This window comes from Falco naumanni, chromosome 5, assembly GCF_017639655.2.
Source record: "Falco naumanni isolate bFalNau1 chromosome 5, bFalNau1.pat, whole genome shotgun sequence".
Taxonomy (NCBI): Eukaryota; Metazoa; Chordata; class Aves; order Falconiformes; family Falconidae; genus Falco; species Falco naumanni.
Window position 1 is genome coordinate 71,864,548 of NC_054058.1, and position 19,904 is coordinate 71,884,451.

General features: G+C 64.0%; 1 protein-coding gene across 1 annotated transcript in view; it reads left to right on the forward strand.

Moving 5' to 3' along the window:
* Positions 1-307: 307 nt before the first annotated feature.
* The window catches only part of FLNC (filamin C), a 30,911-nt gene continuing 11,314 nt past the window's right edge, over positions 308-19,904 (forward strand). The window contains 28 exon segments of the mRNA XM_040596974.1: positions 308-1,411; positions 3,629-3,877; positions 4,317-4,414; positions 4,780-4,930; positions 5,305-5,423; positions 5,540-5,617; positions 6,014-6,176; positions 7,012-7,212; positions 7,509-7,646; positions 8,231-8,357; positions 8,697-8,833; positions 9,632-9,825; positions 10,083-10,196; positions 10,537-10,680; positions 11,180-11,303; positions 11,559-11,719; positions 11,860-11,950; positions 12,284-12,453; positions 13,053-13,124; positions 13,126-13,171; positions 13,601-13,863; positions 14,681-15,278; positions 16,219-16,392; positions 16,932-17,094; positions 17,737-17,897; positions 18,401-18,568; positions 19,087-19,210; positions 19,305-19,461. Of these exon segments, the coding sequence (XP_040452908.1) occupies positions 1,075-1,411; positions 3,629-3,877; positions 4,317-4,414; positions 4,780-4,930; positions 5,305-5,423; positions 5,540-5,617; positions 6,014-6,176; positions 7,012-7,212; positions 7,509-7,646; positions 8,231-8,357; positions 8,697-8,833; positions 9,632-9,825; positions 10,083-10,196; positions 10,537-10,680; positions 11,180-11,303; positions 11,559-11,719; positions 11,860-11,950; positions 12,284-12,453; positions 13,053-13,124; positions 13,126-13,171; positions 13,601-13,863; positions 14,681-15,278; positions 16,219-16,392; positions 16,932-17,094; positions 17,737-17,897; positions 18,401-18,568; positions 19,087-19,210; positions 19,305-19,461 (4,722 nt within the window). The 5' untranslated portion in view covers positions 308-1,074.

The following is a 19,904-nucleotide window of genomic DNA, read 5'->3' on the forward strand; positions in this document are numbered from 1 at the left end:
GTTACCAGGGCGGGGGGGGGGGGATGGTGTCAGCTTGAAGTTATCAGCGTTTCAAGGGTGACCGGCTTTGGGGTCACCGAGGGTTGGGGGGTGCCAGGGTTTGGGGGTGCTGCTCTCAGGGATCCGGGGGTCCCAGAGCGCAGCGGCTGTGCCGCCGGGGCTATAAATAGCGGCTGCGGTCAGGCCCCCCCCCCCCGCCGGGCCGGCCCATCCCGGGGCCGCGGGGCCGGGCGGGGCGGGACGGGATGGGACGGGGCAGCGCTTAAAGCCGCCGCCGCCCTCGGCGCCGCCACTCGCCGCCCGCCGCCCCCGGCACTGGGAACCGACTCGGACCCTGATCCCTACCGGGAACCACCGCTCCGCCTCGGGAACACACCGGGAACCGACCCGGACCCCTCCGGGAACTACTGCTCTGCTCCGGGAATTCGCTGGGAACAGGGAACCGGCCCCGGGAACCGGCACCGGGAACCAGCTCTGACGCCGGGAACTTGCACCGGGACTGATCCGGGACACGATCCTCCAGCACCGGGACTGACCCCGGGAACTGGGACACTGTACCAGACACCGGCACTGCGCCGGGATCCCCGCCCCCACCCCCGGACCGCCGGGGCTGACCCGGGACCCCCACCCTGAGCGCTGGGACTGATCCGGGACACCGGCAGCAGGAGTGACACCGGGAACTGGGACCCCACCCAGGACACCAGCACCCACCCAGGACACCGCAACTGCCCCAGGACATTGTCCCCCCAGCACTGCCACGGGCACCCAGGACCCCACCCCGGGCACCCACATTGACCCAGGACCCCCCCACCTGGGACACTAGCGCTGACTTGGGACCCCCAATCAGGATACCAGCATCCACCCAGGACCTCTCTGGGACACTGGGCCTGATCCAGGACCTCCACCCCAGGCACCAGGACTGACTTGGGACACCCACCCGGGCACCTGGAGTGACCCGGGACCCCCTACCGAGGACACCAGCTCCAACCCAGGACCTCCACCCAGGACGCTAACCCCCAGCCTGGTCTTCAACCCGCCCCCCAGCACCCACCACCTCACCAGCACCCTTTCACCATGAACTCCACGTACGAGACACAGACAGCTGAGGAACCGGAGGAGCTACCGGCCACCGAGAAGGACCTGGCAGAGGACGCTCCTTGGAAGAAGATCCAGCAGAACACCTTCACCCGTTGGTGCAATGAGCACCTCAAGTGTGTCCATAAGCGCATTGGGGACCTGCAGCGGGACCTGAGCGATGGCCTACGCCTCATCGCCCTCCTGGAGGTCCTCAGCCAGAAGAAGATGGGGCGCAAGTACCATCCGCGCCCCAACTTTCGCCAGATGAAGCTGGAGAACGTCTCAGTGGCCTTGGAGTTCTTGGAGAGGGAGCACATCAAGCTGGTCTCCATTGGTGAGTGATCGGGTGGGGAGGTGGTGTGTGTGCAAGGGGGGTCATGTGAGGAAGTGAAGATGGGGCTGGGGACAAGTGTGTAAGGGCAGGGGAGATGAAGGAGTGGGAGTGAGGGGTGAAGTGTGCAAGGGTAGAGGTGATGGACATGTGGGGGTGAGGGTGGGGATGAGTGTGGAAGGGTAGGTGAGGTGGAGGAGTGGGAATAGGGTGGGTGTTCAAGGACAGGGCTGATGGACAAGTGTGGATGGGGTCATGGGGGAGTGTGCAAGGGCAGGGGCAATGGGGGAGTGGGAACAGGGGGTGAGCGTGCAAGAGCAGGGCTGATGAATGAGCGGGGATGACCGTGCAAGGGCAGAGGTGATGGACAAGTGGGGACAGTGCTGAGGATGAGTGTGCAAGGGTAGGGGCGATAGGTGAGTGTGAATGGAGGACGAGTGTGCGAAAGCAGGGCTGATGGACGAATGAGAACAGGGGGCGAGTGTGCAAGAGCAGGGCAATGGAGGAACAGGGGGCGAGTGTGCAAGAGCAGGGCAATGGAGGAACAGGGTGTGAGCGTGCAAGAGTGAGGGCAATGGACGAGTGGGAAAAAAGCTGGGAACGAGCGTGCAAGGCCGTGCTGCCACTCTGACCGCTGTGCGAGGGACTGCACGAGGCTGAGTGGTGCACGTTGGCCGTGTGCAAGGGGCCGTGTTGCACATGCACGATTGTGTGAGGGGCCAAGCATGCCCGGCCGGGGCTCCGCTCCCCGCGTGAGGGGCCGCAGCGTGCGAGGGGCCATGCGAGGCGGCTGCGCTGAGCTCACTCTTGGCTCGGGGGCTGCGTGCCGGTGAGCTCACACTGCAGGGGCACGCTCGCCCCCCGCGCAGGGCCCCAGCGCCCACCCGCCACCCCGACAGCTGCAGGGTGACCCCCTCGCATCGCGCTCGCCCCCGCACACGCGGGTGGGTGGCTTGCACCCTTGCACGCCCGCTTGCACGCTCGCAGCCTTCCTTGGCACTTGCACATGCGGCAGCCCCCATGTGCGTTGCACGGGGCGAGGGGCCTGCACGCCCCCCCTTGCACACCCAGACCAGTGGGTGGAGGGCTGAGCATCCCTGCATGTCCCCGCAGGGGTGTCACACGCCCACCCATCCCCCCGGGGGTTTCCTTGCCCCCCAGCTCTGCCCCCCCAGATGTTGGGGTGCCCTCCAGATGTTGCCCCTCCCTGGGAGGCCCCAGCAATTGGGGGGGTGTCACCGGCCACATCTGCAGCCCATTTCCTCCCCGAAACACGATCGCTGGGGGGGGGGGAGGGAAGGCGAGGGGGAGGGGCCGGGATGCCTGGGTCCTCTCTGCAGGGCGGTGGGGGAGGGGCCGGGATGCCTTGCCCCCCCCCCCTCCCCCCCCCCCCCCCCCCGCCCCCTGCCTCAGTTTCCCCATTCCTGGCCCCTCCCCTGGCCAGGGACCCCCAGGGTGCTGGGAGAGGGTCACTCCAGGGTGCTCTGACAGGGACAGGGACCCTCAGGGTTCTCTGATGGGGTCCCCCCAGGGTGCTGTGTGGCAGGGACACCCCAAGGTGCTGGAGGGGTCAGGGAACACCAGGGTGCTGTCAGGGTTTCCCCCTGAGGCACTGTCCGGTGAGGTGTTGGGGTCACCCCCACTGTGCTGTGCCCCATGTGGGGTCCCCTGGGGGGTCGGGGTGCTGCAGCTGGGTGCTGTGGGGTGCTCCAGAAGGACAGGAGTGACAGTGCTGTGGGGTGTCAGGGTGTTCGCAGCCTGACACTGGGGTGCCAGGGGCCCTGGGGGTGCTGGGGTGGCCCCCTGCTTTTGCTGGGGGTACCCAGGACCCCTGCCCATGGCCTTGGGTGCTGGGGTGCCAGGGACCCTGGGGATGTCCTGGGGTGTCAGTGCATTCCCAGCCTGGCAGCAGGATGTTGGAGACCCTGTGTGTGCCCTGGGGTGTCCCCAGCCTGGTGCCAGTGTGGCAGGGACCCTCATGGTGCCCTTGGGGTTTTGGGATGTCCCCAGCTTGATGTTGGCATAGTGGGGACCCTGTGGGTGCTGGGGTGCCAACGTGGGGACCCTGAGGGTGGCAAGGACCCCCATGCATGCTCTGGGGTGCCAGGATGACAGGGACCCTGTGGGTGCTCTGGGGTGTCCCCAGGCTGGCTCCAGGGTGTTGGGGACGCCCACGGCGAAGCTGGAGGTGGTAGCCTTGAAGTGCCTGTGTGCTTGCAGACAGCAAGGCCATCGTGGATGGGAACCTGAAGCTGATCCTGGGACTGATCTGGACGCTGATCCTGCACTACTCCATCTCCATGCCCATGTGGGAGGATGAGGAGGAGGAAGACGCCCGCCGGCAGACCCCCAAGCAGCGACTACTGGGCTGGATCCAGAACAAGGTGCCGCAGCTGCCCATCACCAACTTCCACCGTGACTGGCAGGATGGCAAAGCCCTGGGTGCCCTGGTGGACAACTGTGCCCCTGGTGAGGAGGGCATGGGGCAGGGGGGGGGGCGGGCTGTGGAGGGCAACTGCACCCCCCCAGACAGTGGGCTGTGGGAGTAATTGCCCCCCCGGTTAGTGGGCATGGGGTATGGGGGAGCTATTGCCCGCCCCCCCCCCCCCCCCCCCCCCGCCCCCCCTGGTTAGTGTCCATGGGGGCACAGGGCCTGGAGGGCAATTGCCCCCTCATTAATAGTCAAGTGCCCCCCCTGGTCCATGCTGGCTCAGGGGGCACTGGTGGGGGGGCAGCGGTACTGGGGGATAGCCATCCCCCAGGCTGCGCTGGCATGGGATGCTGGGGGGCACTGGGAGGATCTGGGGGCAAAAGGGGGAGGGAGTGCTGTCCCCCCCAGGAGGGTGGGGGTGCTTCTCCCCCTCCCCCCAAGGTTGCCTATCTCACACCCACCCTCTGCCCTGTCCAGGCCTGTGCCCAGACTGGGAGAGCTGGGACCCCAACCAGCCGGTGCAGAACGCCCGGGAGGCCATGCAGCAGGCAGATGACTGGCTGGGTGTCCCTCAGGTACTGGGAGCACTGGGGGGCACTGGGAGCGCTGGGAGGGCCTGGCAGCCCCGTGGCACAGTGGGGCTGGGGGGCATGTGGGATGGGGTCCCGGGTGCCAGTAGGTCCCATGATGGGGTGGAGAGCGTGTGTGGAGGGGTCCTAAGTGGGTGACATGGAGGGGGGCAGGGGTGTCCCTGGGCATGGGGCATCCCTGGGTACAAAGGTGGGAAGGTCAGGGGGGTCCCTATGGGGTCCCTGGGTGTGGGGGGTCCCTGGGTGTGTGGTGTGGGGGCGCAGCGTGTGTGAGGTCCTTGACAGGGCCACCGTGGGTGGGAGCATCATGGGAGGGGCTAACTGGCATTGGGGTGTGTGTGTCCCTGCAGGTGATTGCCCCCGAGGAGATTGTGGACCCCAACGTGGACGAGCACTCGGTGATGACCTACCTCTCCCAGTTCCCCAAGGCCAAGCTGAAGCCAGGGGCTCCCCTGCGCGCCCGCCAGCCCCAGCCCTCCCGCGCCCGCGCCTACGGGCCTGGTACGGGCACGGGGGACACTGGGGGGCACACGGTGGCCAGGCACAGAGGGGGTGTGGGAGGAGACATGGCAGGGGACAGGGGCGGTGCTATAGCCAGGCACAAGGGTGGCATGGGGAGGGGGCACAGGGCAAGGGAACATGGGTGCCACAAGGCGGGGCGTGGGATGTCAGGGCATGAAGGTAAACCATGAGTCCTCTCCAAGCCCAGGGACCCCTTTCCAACCCCAGCCCCCCCCTCATACTTAGGGGTGCCCAGGGACTCCCTGCCACCTCCAAGGGCAACCTGGAGGTCCCAAGCTGAGGGGGTCCCGGGAGCTGGGTGCCCACCATGGGGTGCTGGTGGGGGTGGCACCCTGACCCCTGGGCACCTGCAGGCATTGAGCCCCAAGGGAACGTGGTGCTGAAGCCAGCGCAGTTCACGGTGGAGACCCTCGAGGCGGGGGTTGGCGAGGTCCTGGTCTACGTTGAGGACCCTGAGGGTCACACTGAGGAGGTATGGTTGGGGCACCCAGATGCCTGGGTTCCCCCAGCACCCCACCTGTGTGTGGGGTGTCCCCAGGTTTCCAACTCTGTGTCACTCACCCCTCCATTTTTGGGGTTCCCCCCCAGGCCAAGGTTGTCCCCAACAATGACAAGAAGCGGACATACAGCGTTACCTATGTGCCCAAGGTTGGGGGGCTGCACAAGGTGAGCACCCATAGACCTGCACCTCAACATGCGTCTTGGGGTGGTGGGTGTCCCCTGCACCCAGAATGGGGGGTGCTCAGCACAGAGGAGTGCTGGGGTCCCTGGAGTGTCCCCGGAGTGTCCCCATTAGGGTCCCTGGAGGGGGTATTGCAATAGGGGAGCCCTGGGGGAGCCCTTGAGGGGTCTGCTTGGGTCCCTGCTGGTTCTTGTGTTAGGGTCCCAGGGAGGGCAATAAGGGTTCCTTTGAGGGGGGCAGGGGGGTGAAGGGAGCCCCTTCAGGGCATTGCACTGGAGGTCCCTGGGGTGTCCCACTTTGTGTACCCTGTGGGGGTGCCACCAAGGTGCTGGGTGGCAGTGGGGGACATGGCCACCCCTGACCCCCACCTTATCCCACAGGTGACGGTGCTGTTTGCGGGGCAGAATATTGACAAGAGCCCCTTTGGTGTCAATGTGGGCATGGCCCTTGGGGACGCTAACAAGGTGATGGCACGTGGCCCTGGCTTGGAGCCTGTCGGCAATGTGGCCAACAAGCCCACCTACTTCGATATCTACACCGCAGGTGGGCTCTGGTGGCCACTGCACATGGAGCAGGGGGGGTCATTTCTCTGGCTTGGTGCCAGGACATGGCATGGGCCAGTGGCACTGAGGTGTGGCATGGATGTGTTGGTGCTGGGTGACATTGAGGGCATTGTCCTCATGGTGGTGTGGCCCTGGCATGGCCTGCTGGCTCTGACACATCCTCATGATGGCAAGGCCATGGCATAGCCCGGTGGCACTGAGACAGTGTCCTTCTCATGCCATGGCCATGGGATGGCATGGTGCTCTGGGGCTATGTCCTTATTGTGGCATGGCCAATGTGTTGCTGGGTATCACTGAGGTTGTGTCCTCATGGTGGCATGACCTGATGGCTCTGGGACCATGTCCTCATGGTGGCATGGCCATGGTGTGACCAGGTGGTAGTGTCCTTGTGGTGATACAGCAATGGCATGTCTGGGTGGCACTGAGCCCGTGTCCTTGCCATGGCTTGGCTGGGTGTTCTCACTGTGTCATGGTGTGATGGCACTGGGGTCATGTCCTTGCCATGATGTGGCCGGGGGACACTGAGGTGTGGTATAGCCACAGCATAGCCTCATGGCTCTAGGGCCACATCCTCCTGGTGGCATGGCCATGGCATGGCCTGGTCGCACTGAGATTGTGTCCTTCTTGTGTCATCCATGCATGGCCTGGTGGCTCTGATGCTGTTTTCTCATGGTGGCATGGTCTGGTGGAACTGAGGCCACGTCCTCATGATGACATGGCTATGGCATGACCTGGTGGCAGTGGGACTACATCCTTATGGTGGCCTGGCCACGGCATGGCTGGGTGGCACTGAGCCCATTTCCTCACTGTGGTAGGGGCTGGCCCAGGCGACGTGGGGGTGGTGATTGTGGACCCCCAGGGCCGGAGGGACACCGTGGAGGTGATGCTGGAGGACAAAGGGGACAACATCTACCGCTGCACCTACCGGCCCGTCCTGGAGGGGCCACACACCATCTGCGTCACTTACGCCGGCGCCCAGATCCCCAAGAGCCCCTTCACTGTCAACGTGGCTGAAGGTGAGACCTGCCATGGGGGGCCCCACCATGTCTGCATGACAGCACCCATCAGTTCCCCAGGTGGCCCCATGGCACCCCTGTGCCTGTAGTCTCCCCGTAGCACCCATATACCCCAGGGTGTCCCCCAGACTGTCTCCATGGCATCCATCTGTCCCCAGGGTGTCCCAATACCACCCTTATGCCCCTGGGGACCCCCTGACCTGCCTCTTCCCTCCCTTGAGCTCCCCAGCCCGGGCCCTCCCAGCACCTACGGGTGCTGTCGGTGCTGGGTGCTGAGGGTGCCATCCTGCCGGCAGCATGCACGCCCTCAGCGTGCCGGGCCACGGGCCGGGGGCTGCAGCCCAAGGGCGTGCGGGTGCAGGAGGTGGCCGACTTCAGGGTGCTCACCAAGGGCGCCGGCACCGGGGACCTGCGGGTGCTCATCAAGGGGCCCAGTGAGTGTGCAAGGGGCGGGGGTGGGTGGGGCGCACCATGGGGGTGACCAGGAGGGTTGTATGGTCGGAGGGCACCAGGGATTGGGGATGTGACTGGGGAGGGTCTGGGGGTGTGCCCAGGGTGGGGTGCATGGGCGGGGGTGTGATATGGAAAGATGTGCATGGGTGGGGGGCTGCCATGGGGGGGGTGAATCATGAGGGTCCCCATGGAGGGATGTGCATGGTTGCGGGGCACCATGAGGGTGTCCTTGGTGGTGTCCGTGGTTGGGGGGCACCATGGGGGTGCTCATGGCGGGGGGATGCATGGTTGGAGGGCATCATGGGGGTGTCCATGGGTAGGGGTAAGTGGTTGGGGGGGCACCATGGTGGGATGCACAGTTGGGGGGCATCATGGGGGGGTCCATGGCTGGTGGAGCACCGTGGGGGTCCCAATGGGTGGCCCATAGTTCGGGGGCACCATGGGAGTGTCTATGAGGGGGTGCATGGTTGGGGGGTCAACATGGGGCTGTCTATGGAGGGATGTACATGAAGGGGGGGCACCATGGTAAGGGGTGCCGCCATCTGAACCCCCCTGCTTCCCACAGAGGGCACAGAGGAGCCGGTGAAGGTGCGGGACGCGGGCGACGGTGTCTATGAGTGCGAGTACCACCCCATGGTGCCTGGCAAGTACCAGGTGGCCATCACCTGGGGTGGCTACGCCATCCCCCGCAGGTCAGCTGAGCCACCACCCACGGGGACCCCCCCACCTACCCTGCACCCCCTGCCCCACCAGGCTCCTGGGGTGGGAGGGTGTGCAAAGGGGGGGGGGGCATGTGGGAGGGTGTGCAAGGAGGGGTGCAAGATGCAAGCAAGGCACATCGAGCATGCAGGGTGTGCAAGGGGCGTGCAAAAGACATGGTGTGTGCAAGGGATGTGCAAGTCCCATGGAGGGCGTGCAAGGCACATGTATGCTGTGCAGGGGACATGCAAGTGGGTGTGCAAGCTGCAAGCAAGGGGTGTGGGATAGGCGTGGGGCATGCAGGGTTCCCTGTGCTGATGTGGTGCCTGCAGCCCCTTCGAGGTGCAGGTGGCCCCTGAACCAGGCTCCCAGAAGGTGCGGGCCTGGGGGCCAGGGCTGGAGGGCGGCGTAGTGGGCAAGTCGGCTGACTTCGTGGTGGAGGCCATCGGCACCGAAGTTGGCACCCTGGGTGAGTTGGGGCACAGGGGCACCCATGGTGGGGGTGCCAGGGTGGGGATGTGGGCACAGGATGGGTGGCATCGTGGTGGGGACGTGGGCATGGAGCGGGTGGCATCAGGGTGGGGATGTGGAGATATGTTGAGTGGCATCATGGTGGGGATGTGGGCATGCAGTGGGTGGTATCATGGTGAGGATGTGGCCATGGGAATGGGTGGCATTGTGGTGGGGATGTGGGCATGGGATAGGTGGCACTACATTTGGGCCATGGGGACAGGCTAGAGGACACTGCAGTGAGGACACGGGCACAGGTTGGGTGGCACCGTGGCAGGGACATGAACACAGACTGGGGAATGTGAAGATGGGGACATGGGTGCAGACTTGGGATGACAACAATGGAGACATACTGGGTGGCACCACCCTGGGGATTTGGTCACAGACTGGGTGTCACCACACTGGGGACATGGGCTTAGTCTGAGGGACACCATGATGGAAGCGTGGGCACAGGCTGCGGGTGACCACCCGGGGGACATGGAAACATACGGGGGGCACCACTCAGGGGCCCTAAGCATAGGCTGAGGGACACCTTGATGAAGACAAGGACTGGGTGTCTCTACCCTGAGGACATGGACGTATATTGGGTGGCACCACCCAGGGGACATGGGCACAGGCTGAGAGACACCATGACGGGAACAAGAACATGGACTGGGGGTCACCACCCTGGGGACATGGGCATGGGGAGGGTAACATGGTGCTGAGAATGCTGGGGCTCTCTTGGAGGACTGCATCACCCAGTGGTGCCACCCCCCAGGTTTCTCCATCGAGGGCCCATCACAGGCCAAGATTGAGTGTGATGACAAGGGGGACGGCTCATGTGATGTGCGATACTGGCCCACGGAGGCAGGGGAGTACGCTGTCCACGTGGTGTGTGATGACGAGGACATCAAGGACAGCCCCTTCATCGCCCACATCCTGCCCGCCCCCAACGACTCCTGGCCCGAGAAGGTAGCTCTGTGCCCCATAGCACCCCATTGCACCCCGCTGCACTCTGCATCCCTGCGCTCCTGGGTGCTACCCGCCCTCTGGGCACTCCTTTCACCCCCAGAAATTGCTCCCTACCTGAGTACCCCCGGGTGCTACCCCCCATCTTTGCACCTCTATGCGCTGCCCCCATTCCCCGGATCTCCCCCCCACACCCCCTCCATGGGTGCTGGGGGTGCCGATGCCACCCTGACTCCCCCCACCCTCACTCACACCCATAGGTGAAGGCCTTTGGGCCGGGGCTGGAGCCCACCGGCTGCATCGTGGAGCGGCCGGCTGAGTTCACCATTGACACCCGTGGTGCCGGCAAGGGCCCCCTCAAGATCTACGCCCAGGTAGGGTGCCTTTGGGCACTGCTGGGTGCTGTTGGGCATCACTGTGTGCTGTTGGGTGCTATTGGGCATCACTGAGTGCCATTGGGTTCTGCTGGGTGCCGTTGGGCATCACTGAGTGCTACTGGGTGCTGTTGGGCCCTGTTGGGTGCTGCTGGGCATCACTGTGTGCTGTTGGGTGCTGCTGGGCATCACTGTGTGCCGTTGAGTGCCACTGGGCACTGTTGGGTGCCACTGGGCATCACTGAGTGCCATTGGGTGCTGCTGGGCATTGAGTGCCATTGCACTGCTGGGTGCCAATGGGTGCCAGTGGGTCCCCTCACCTCCCCCCCGGTGCCTGCAGGACGCCGAGGGCTTCCCCATTGACATCAAGGTGAAGGACAACGGGGATGGCACCTACCACTGCGTCTACGTGCCCACTAAGGCCATCAAGCACACCATCATCGTCACCTGGGGGGGTGTTACCACCCCCAGCAGCCCCTTCCGTGTGAGTGTCCCGTGGGGTGCTGGGCATGGGATTGGGGGTCCATGGGATGATAGGGATGGGGGTCCCATGGGAATGGGGTGCCAGGGTGGGTATGGGGGTCCATGGGGTGATGCCGATGGAGACAGAGTGGCAGGGGTGGAAATAGGGGTCCTGTGGGGTGATGGACATGGGGATGGGGTGCTGGGCATGGAGATGGGGTTCCTAGACCTATAGGGTGCCAAGCATGGAGATGGGGGTCCCATGGGTTGATGGGAATGGGGTGCCAGACATGCAGGGACTTGGGGTGCCAGTAGTGGAGTTGGGTGTCCCAGACCCATGGGGTGCCAGGCTGAAATTCACGGGTGCTGGGCACAGGGGTGAGGTCCATGGTCTGTGTGGTGCCAGGCCCAATGATGAGGGTGCTGGGCAGGAGGATGAGGTGCATGGTACATGGGTGGCAGGCATAAGGAGGGGTTCATGGCACCACGGATGCCGCTGGCAACACTCCCTGTACCCACAGGTGAATGTGGGTGAGGGCAGCCACCCTGGTAGGGTGAAGGTCTATGGGCCAGGTGTGGAGAAGACAGGGCTGAAGGCCAACGAGCCCACCTACTTCACCGTCGACTGCAGTGAGGCTGGACAAGGTGGGTACCCACCGTGGGAGCATCTGGCACCCATGGGAGCCCCTCTGTGGGCATGGCAGCTGTTTTCTGCATCCCTGGTCCTGGTCCATTATTCCTAGTCTTGGTCTTGCATCCCTGCAACCCTGGTCCTCATCCATCATCCCTGGTCCATCAACCCATTCCTGGTCCAGGCCCGTGTCCGTGGTCCAGCCCCATCCCTTGGTGCTACCCAGGGGAGCAGGGTGACACAGTGCTGATGGTGGGGACCCTTTGCAGGGGACGTGAGCATTGGTATCAAATGTGCCCCCGGCGTGGTGGGGCCGCTGGAGGCTGACATTGACTTTGACATCATCAAGAACGACAATGACACCTTCACAGTGAAGTACACGCCACCGGGTGCTGGGTTGTACACCATCATGGTGCTCTTTGCCAACCAGGTACTGCACACCCATCCCAGCCTCCTGCTCCACACCAGGTGGCCTGCATGTCACCTCCCTGCCCACTGAGGTCCTGTGGGGTGAGGGCTCTGTTCCCTGGCAGTGTTGCCGTACCACCATGCCGCCGTCTCTCTCCCCAGGAGATCCCCAGCAGCCCCTTCCGCATCAAGGTGGACCCATCCCATGATGCCAGCAAGGTCAAGGCGGAGGGACCCGGGCTCAACCGGACGGGTGAGGGGACAGGGGGATGGGGTGGCAGGGTGCTGCGGGGCAGGGTAATATGGGGGGAGCAAGGCTGGGTTCTAGGTGCTGTGGGGCTGGGTGCTGTGGGGCAGGGACCCTGGGTGCTGTGGGGATGGAGTTCTGGGTGCTGTGGGGCTGGGTGCTGTAGAGCAAGTGGCTGGGACGGGGTGCTGTGGGGTGGGGTGATATGGGGGTAGCAAGGCTGGATGCCATGGGACAGGGACCCTGGGTACTGTGGGGCTGGGTGCTTGTAAGGCAGAGATGTGGGTGCCGTGGGTCTGGGCGCTGTGGGGTGCAGCGGGCGCTGACCGTACGGCACAGGCGTGGAGGTGGGGAAGCCCACCCACTTCACGGTGCAGACGAAGGGTGCGGGCAAGGCGCCGCTGGAGGTGCAGTTCGGGGGGCCAGGGCAGGGCCCCGCTGTGCGCGACTTCGAGGTCATCGACAACCACGACTACTCCTACACCGTCAAGTACACCGCTCTGCAGCAGGTGGGGTATGGGGGAGACCCCTATGGCACCCCCTGGGGCACCCCACCCCATCCCCTGCAGCCCCCTGTCCCATACGAACCCCTCATAGGGGCCCCCCATTCCATATGAACTGCCCCCAGGCACACCCCATCCCATATGAGCACCCCACACGGGCACCCCTGTAGATAACCCATAGGGGTACCCTCACTGACATCCTGTCACCTGGGCACCCCAAGGACACCCCCACAGACATCCCGGTGTAGGCACCTCATCCCCATGGATGCCCCATGCCATGGGCACCCCATTCCCACCCCAGGACCCCCAAACCCTCCCACAGTCTCATGGATGCCACCAGCCCTGGGATTCTGACACATATCCCTGCCGTCCCCGAGCACCCATGGGTGCCTGAGCCCTGGGAACCCCTTGGGCTCCTGAACCTCCTGGGTCTCCCAGGGACCCCCAAAGCCCCTGGGCACCCCCAGGTAGCCCCTCCAGCACCCATGAGTGACACGAATCCCCCAGCACACCCCCTTGCAGGCCCCTTCTCCCTTCCCCCCCCCTCAGTGGGTGTGGGTGGGGGGGCCCCCTGGCAGCACCCTAAGGTGCGGGTGCACCCACAGGGTCCCCTGGCCGTGGTGGTTACCTACGGAGGGGACCAGATCCCAAGGAGCCCCTTCCCCGTCACCGTGGCGCCCCCCCCTGCAGCTCAGCAAGGTCAAGGTGCAGGGGCTCAACAGCAGTGAGTGGGGGTCTTGGTGGCGGGGGTGGGCACCCCGGGGTGGGGGAGGGCATCGCTATGGTGTAGGCACCGTGGGGGGGCACCCTTGGGTGTGGGGCATGCGTGCGAGGGGGCACAACCCCTGGGTATGGGGTGGGGGACACACCCTGGGTATGGGATGCAGCAGGGGATGGGGACACCTTGGAAGGGGGCACCCTTGGGTGTGGGGTGCACTGTGGGGTGGAGGCACCCTTGGGGAGGGGCGCGCTATGGGGTGGACACAAGACCCTTGGATATGAAGTGGGGGGCACCCTGGGCGGGATGACACCTTGGATGTGGGCCCACTATGGGGTGGGGGCACCCTGGGGTGGGGGGGGACACCCTTAGGCATGGGGTACCCCCCTGGGTGTGTCCCCCTCCCCTGACCACCACCCCCATGTCGCCCCGCAGAGGTGGAGGTGGGGCAGGCGCAGGAGTTCGCAGTAGAGGCACAGGGAGCTGGGGGCCAGGGCAAGGTGGAGGTCAAGGTCACTGGCCCCTCCCGCCGCCCCCTCCCCTGCAAGGTGGGCCCAGCTCCCCCTGGCGGCCCCCACCCTGTTACCTACACCCCCACCGAGGAGGGGCCTTACAAGGTGGAGGTCACCTACGATGGACACCCGGTCCCTGGAAGCCCCTTCCCCGTAGAGGCACAGCTGCCCCCTGACCCCTCCAAGGTGAGGCCCTTGCTTGCCCGGCGTGCATGCAAGGGGGTGAGTGTGCCCCCCAGCCCTTGCACACGTGTGTCCTTGTGTGCCCCATGCATGCAGCCCATGGACAGGTCACGTTGCCTGTGCACACTCCTCGCACACTCAAGCTGCTTGTGTGCGCTGTTGCACACCCACGCTGCTCACAGCCACCTCCACGGCACGCACAGTGCCCGCTCCCTGCTTGCACGTGCCAGCTGGCTGCACCCACCCTGCCCACATACGTGCATGGTGTTCCTTGCACACTTACACCACCTGCATGCTTCTTGCACACCCCACTTGCGTAACAACGTGGACTGAGAGCACCCGTGCTTGTCACCTCCATGCTGCAGGTGCAATTGCACACTTGTCACCAGCACACCCATGCCTTGCATGCATACCATGGGCATTCTCATTCCTTGCATGCTTACCACCAGCACGCCTGTGCCTTGCACATACACCACTGTCATGCCTGTCCTTTGCACGCTTACCACCGGCACACCCATGCCTTGCTGCTTCCCACTGGCATGCCAATCCCTTGCACACTGGCCCATGCCTTGCACACTCACCTCCAGTACACCTGTCCCTTGCACACCAGCATGCCCATCCCTTCCACAGTTACTGCCAGCACGCCCGTCCCTCGCGCACTGGCACACCCATCCCTTGCACGCACACAGCACTGGCACGGCGCCCCCCTGCCCCTTGCACACCCATTGCCTTGGCAGAGCCTGCTGGCACCCCCACCCCTCGCCTTGCACACACATGTGTGGCCCCCAACCCCCTCCTCTGACGTGTGTCTCCCCCCTAGGTGTGTGCCTATGGGCCAGGGCTGCAGGGCGGCAAGGTGGGCACGCCGGCCCCCTTCACCATTGACACCAAGGGCGCCGGCACCGGGGGGCTGGGGCTGACAGTGGAGGGTCCCTGCGAGGCCAAGATAGAGTGCCAGGACAATGGCGATGGCTCCTGCTCGGTCTCCTACTTGCCGACAGAGCCCGGTGACTACGCCATTAACATCCTCTTTGCCGACCGGCACATCCCTGGCAGCCCCTTCAAGGCGGAGGTGACCCCCGTCTTTGATCCCAACAAGGTGACAGCCAGCGGGCCTGGTTTGGAACGCGGCAAAGCTGGGGAGGTGGCCACCTTCATGGTGGATTGCTCCAAAGCTGGGGACGCTGAACTCACCATTGAGATAATTTCGGAAGCTGGTGTGAAAGCGGAGGTGCTCATCCAGAACAACCGGGATGGCACCTATGCCATCACCTACACCCCTGCCTGCCCCGGCTCCTATACCATCACCATCAAGTACGGTGGCCACCCTGTCCCCAAGTTCCCTGTCCGTGTCACCGTTGATCCTGCTGTGGATACCAGCGGTGTCAAGGTCTACGGTAAAGGCGTGGAGCCGCGAGGTGAGAGCAAGGGACATCTCCCCATGGATGCCACTATGGGCATTTCCTCCTCATGGGCACCTCTTTCCCATGGAGATCCCATCCCTGTGGGCACCTCTTCCCCATGGACATAGCTATGGGCACTGTCTCCCCATGGGCACCTCCTCCCAGTGAACATCCTCATGGGCACTGGTGTATCCTTCCCATGGGACCCTCATCCCTGTGGGATGTCATCTCCATGGATATCTCCCATCCCCATAGACACCTCCTCCTCATAGAACCCGCTCCTATGGGGAAGACTCCTGGGCACTCCCGTGGACATCTCTTCCCCATGGACATCTTTCCTTAGCATGGGTATCCTTATGGGCACCAACATCTCCTCCCCATGGCCATCCCATAGACACCCCCTCTCATGGACATCCTGGGTACCCTCATGGACATCCCATCCCTGTGGGCATCTTTTCCTCATGGGCACCTCCTCCCCATGTCCCCCTGGGGACACCTTCTCCCCATAGACACCCTCTCTCATGGGGAGGACTCCTGGGCCCCCTATGGACACCTCCTCCCCATGGGCACCAACATCTCCAACACATGGGCACCCTCATGGACCTGTCTTCCTCATGGGCACCTTCTCCCCATGGGTACCTCCCCCTTGCATGGGCACCAGCATGTCCTCCCCATGGGCACCTTCTTCCCACAGACACTCCCATGGATATGTTCTCCCCATGGAAACCGTGCCCTTGAATGGGCATGTCCTGCCCATGGCCACCCTTGCCCTCCTTCTTACACAGGGGTCCACAGGTTATCCCCACGGACACTGCCTCTTATAGGGGGCTCCTCATGGGTACCCCCTGCCCTGTAGCTGTGGGATGCAAGGAGAGGGGCTGGAGACTCTTTCTCGGGGGTTGGGGAGGCACCTCACCACAGGTGCTGAGCAGGTGCTGAGGGTGTTGTGCTGCAGGGGTGCTGCGTGAGGTGGGCACTGACTTCACAGTGGATGCCCGGGCGCTGACCAAGACTGGGGGGCCCCATGTCAAGGCCTGGGTGGTCAACCCCTCGGGTGCCAAGACCGATACCTACATCACTGACCACGGCGATGGCACCTACCGTGTGGACTACACTCCTTATGAGGATGGTGAGGAACCCCCACCCACCCTGGGGACTCCAAAACCCCCAGAGGACCCTGACACCCCCCACAGTGACCCCAACACCCACAGAGGACCTCATGTCCTGGGCAAACATCCTCCATCCCCAAGGTGGGGATCCCCAGAGAGGTGCCCCACATCCTCCCCCCCAACCCACATCCAAGTGGGGACCCCCCCCGTTCCCTCCCTGGCCGGAGATGTCCCCCTGTTCCCCCATAAGCAGGGACCCCCCAGTTCCCCCAGGCAGGGACCCCCAAAACACCTTGAGGCCCCCCAAACCCCAACCAGGGACCCCCAACCCCCTGACACCCCCATAGACCCCCAAATCCTGAGACCCTCCTTAGACCCCAGCCAGAGGCCCCCACAACCTCAACCAGGGAACCCCAAACCCCAACCAGAGACCCCCCAGTCCCAGCTCAAACCCCAACCAGGGACTCCCAACCTCCCTCCAAACTCCAACCAGGGACCCCTGAGACCCCCCTCCCCTCCATGGCAGGAGGGGAGTGACAGCCTGTCCTTGTATCCCCAGGCATGCACCGGGTGGAGGTGACATACAATGACGTGGCGGTCCCCAAGAGCCCCTTCCGTGTGGGGGTGGCAGAGGGCTGCGATCCCAGCCGTGTGCGGGCACATGGGCCTGGCCTGGAGGGTGGCCTTGTTGGCAAGGCAAACCGCTTCACTGTGGAGACCAGGTGGGCACTGGACCCCCCCCCCAGCCACCTCGCACCCCTGTCACCAACCCACCACCTCCAGCCCCTCCCATGGATCTGCCACCTCCATCCCATGTCACCAACCTGGCGTCTCTGTCTCATGCTGTGGATGTGCCACCTCCATCCTCTTGCATTGGATTTGACATCTCCATACCATGCCACAAATGTGCCACTTTCATCCTCTTGTACTGGATTGGCACCTCCATCCCCTGCCAGCAACCCTCCACATCCATCTCTTGCCATTTGACATGCCACTTCCATCCCATGCCACCAACCCCCCATCTCCATCCCCTGCCATGGATGTGCCACTTCCAACCTCTCTCCACCTGCTACCGATGTGACATCTCTGTCCCCTTGCCATGGATGTGGCACCTCCATCTCTTGCCACCAACATGGCATCTCCACCCCCTGCCGTCGATGTGCCACCTTACTCCCCTCAGCACACACATGCCACCTCCATCCCACTACTATGGACATGGGACCTCTGGCTGTTTGCCATGGAGGTGGTACCTCTATCTCATTACCATGGATGTGGCCCCCCCAGCACCCACCATGGACATGTCACCCCTACACCAAAAGCCAGGCCACCCCTGGCAGCGTCCCTGAGTGGTGTCACATCCCCAGGGGTGCAGGCACCGGGGGGCTAGGCCTGGCCATCGAGGGTCCCTCCGAGGCCAAGATGTCCTGCAAGGACAACAAGGATGGGAGCTGCACAGTGGAGTACATCCCCTTCACACCTGGGGACTACGATGTCAACATCACCTTCGGTGGCCATCCCATCCCTGGTGCGTGGTGGGGCTGGGGGGGCCAGGGGAAGCTGGGGGGGGCTGTGGGAGCCACCAGGGTGGCTGTGGGTTGGAGATGGTTTCCTGGGTGCTGGCAGGTAGGTGCACTTGTGTGGACCCCATGTCCAACCCAGTGGTGACCCCATGGCCATGCTGGCCCCATGTCCACCCCCTGCTGTCCCCATGAACATGCAGACCCTATGCCCACACTGACCCCATGCCTGTGCTATCCCCACAGCCATAGCTTTGGTGTACCCATGCTCATGTTGGCCCCGTGGACACACTGTCCCTGTGCCCGTGTTGACCCCATGGACACATTAACCCCACAGACCTGCTGTGCCCATGCCTGTGTTGACCTCACGGACATGTTGACCCTGTGCTGACCCCATGGCCATGCTGTCCCCTTGCTGTGCTCATGCTGTGCCTATGTTGGCCCCATGCTTACCTTGACCCTGTCCCCACACCACCCCCCTGCGTGCACTGATCCCTGCCCACTGCCACAGGGAGCCCCTTCCGGGTGCCGGTGAAGGACGTGGTGGACCCCAGCAAGGTGAAATGTTCAGGACCAGGGCTAGGCCCAAGTGTCAGGGCCCGGGTGCCCCAGACCTTCACTGTGGACTGCAGCGCAGCAGGGCTGGCACCTCTTGAGGTCACACTGCTGGGACCCTCTGGTATGTGGGGACACACGGCGGGGAGGTGGTGGGGGGCATGGATGGAAGGGGAGCCTGGTCCCATGGATATCCTGCTCCAAAGGGTGTCCAACCTCATGGATATCCTTCTCCATAGGATGTCCTACCCCCAGGGACATGCTGCCTAGAGATGCCCTGCCTCCCTAGTGTGTCCAAACCCATAGGTCTGAGGCTCCATAGGGTGTCCTGCTCCATAGGGCATGCAACCCCATAGAAGTCCTGCCCCACGGCATGTCCTTCTCTGTAGAGTGCTGTGCCCTATGGCTACTCTGTTCTGCTCTGTGGCCTGTTCTCTGTGGAGTGCTCTGCCCCATAGATACCCTGTCCCATGGGATGTCTGGCCCTACGGCAGGCACTGCTCCATAGGGTATCCTGCCCTACATGATGCTGTACTCCATGGGATGCTCTATACCATGGGGCACCCTGCCCAAGGATGCCTCGTCCCGTGGGACGCTATACCCCACGGAGCACCCTGCCCTGCTGATGGCACCGGCCCACAGGTCTGGCAGAGCCCGTGGAGGTACGTGACAATGGTGATGGCACCCACAAGGTCAACTACACCCCAGCCACTGATGGGCCCTACACTGTGGCCGTCAAGTATGCCGACCAGGAGGTGCCACGCAGGTGAGGACCACCACCCTTGGGTGACTGGGGAGGACACCCCCACCACAGCGGGGGGGTCCCAGCACCCTGCTGACCAACCCACGCCCACCCACAGCCCCTTCAAGATCAAGGTGCTGCCCGCCCATGATGCCAGCAAGGTGCGCGCCAGTGGGCCAGGGCTGAGCGCCAGCGGCATCCCCGCCAGCCTGCCCGTTGAGTTCACCATCGATGCCCGTGATGCCGGTGAGGGGCTGCTCACTGTCCAGATCCTGGTGAGTACCCAGGGGCCATGCTGTGGTGGGGGGGCTGATCCCCAGGAGGTGATGGAGTGCTGGCACATGTGGGATGGGAGGCTGAGCACCCATGTGGTTCTCTTGTGCCTGTGCCGTGAGGCACTGGGGTCCTTGTGGTGTTTGTGGGGTGCCCTAGCACGCATGCCATAGGGTGCTGAGACCCATATGATGCCCTGGCACATATGCCATTGGGCGCTGCAACCTGCATGGTGCATCAGTGCTGCCCTGGCACCCATGCCATTGGGTACTGAGCCCCATATGGTGCCCTGGCACCCATGACATTGGGTGCTGAAACTCATATGGTGGTCTTCCACCCATTTAGTGGGGTGCTGAGCCCCAGTGCCCTGACACCCATGCCATGGGGTGCTGAGCCTTTGACATGCATGCTATGGGGTGCCGAGGCCCACATGGTGCATGGGTGC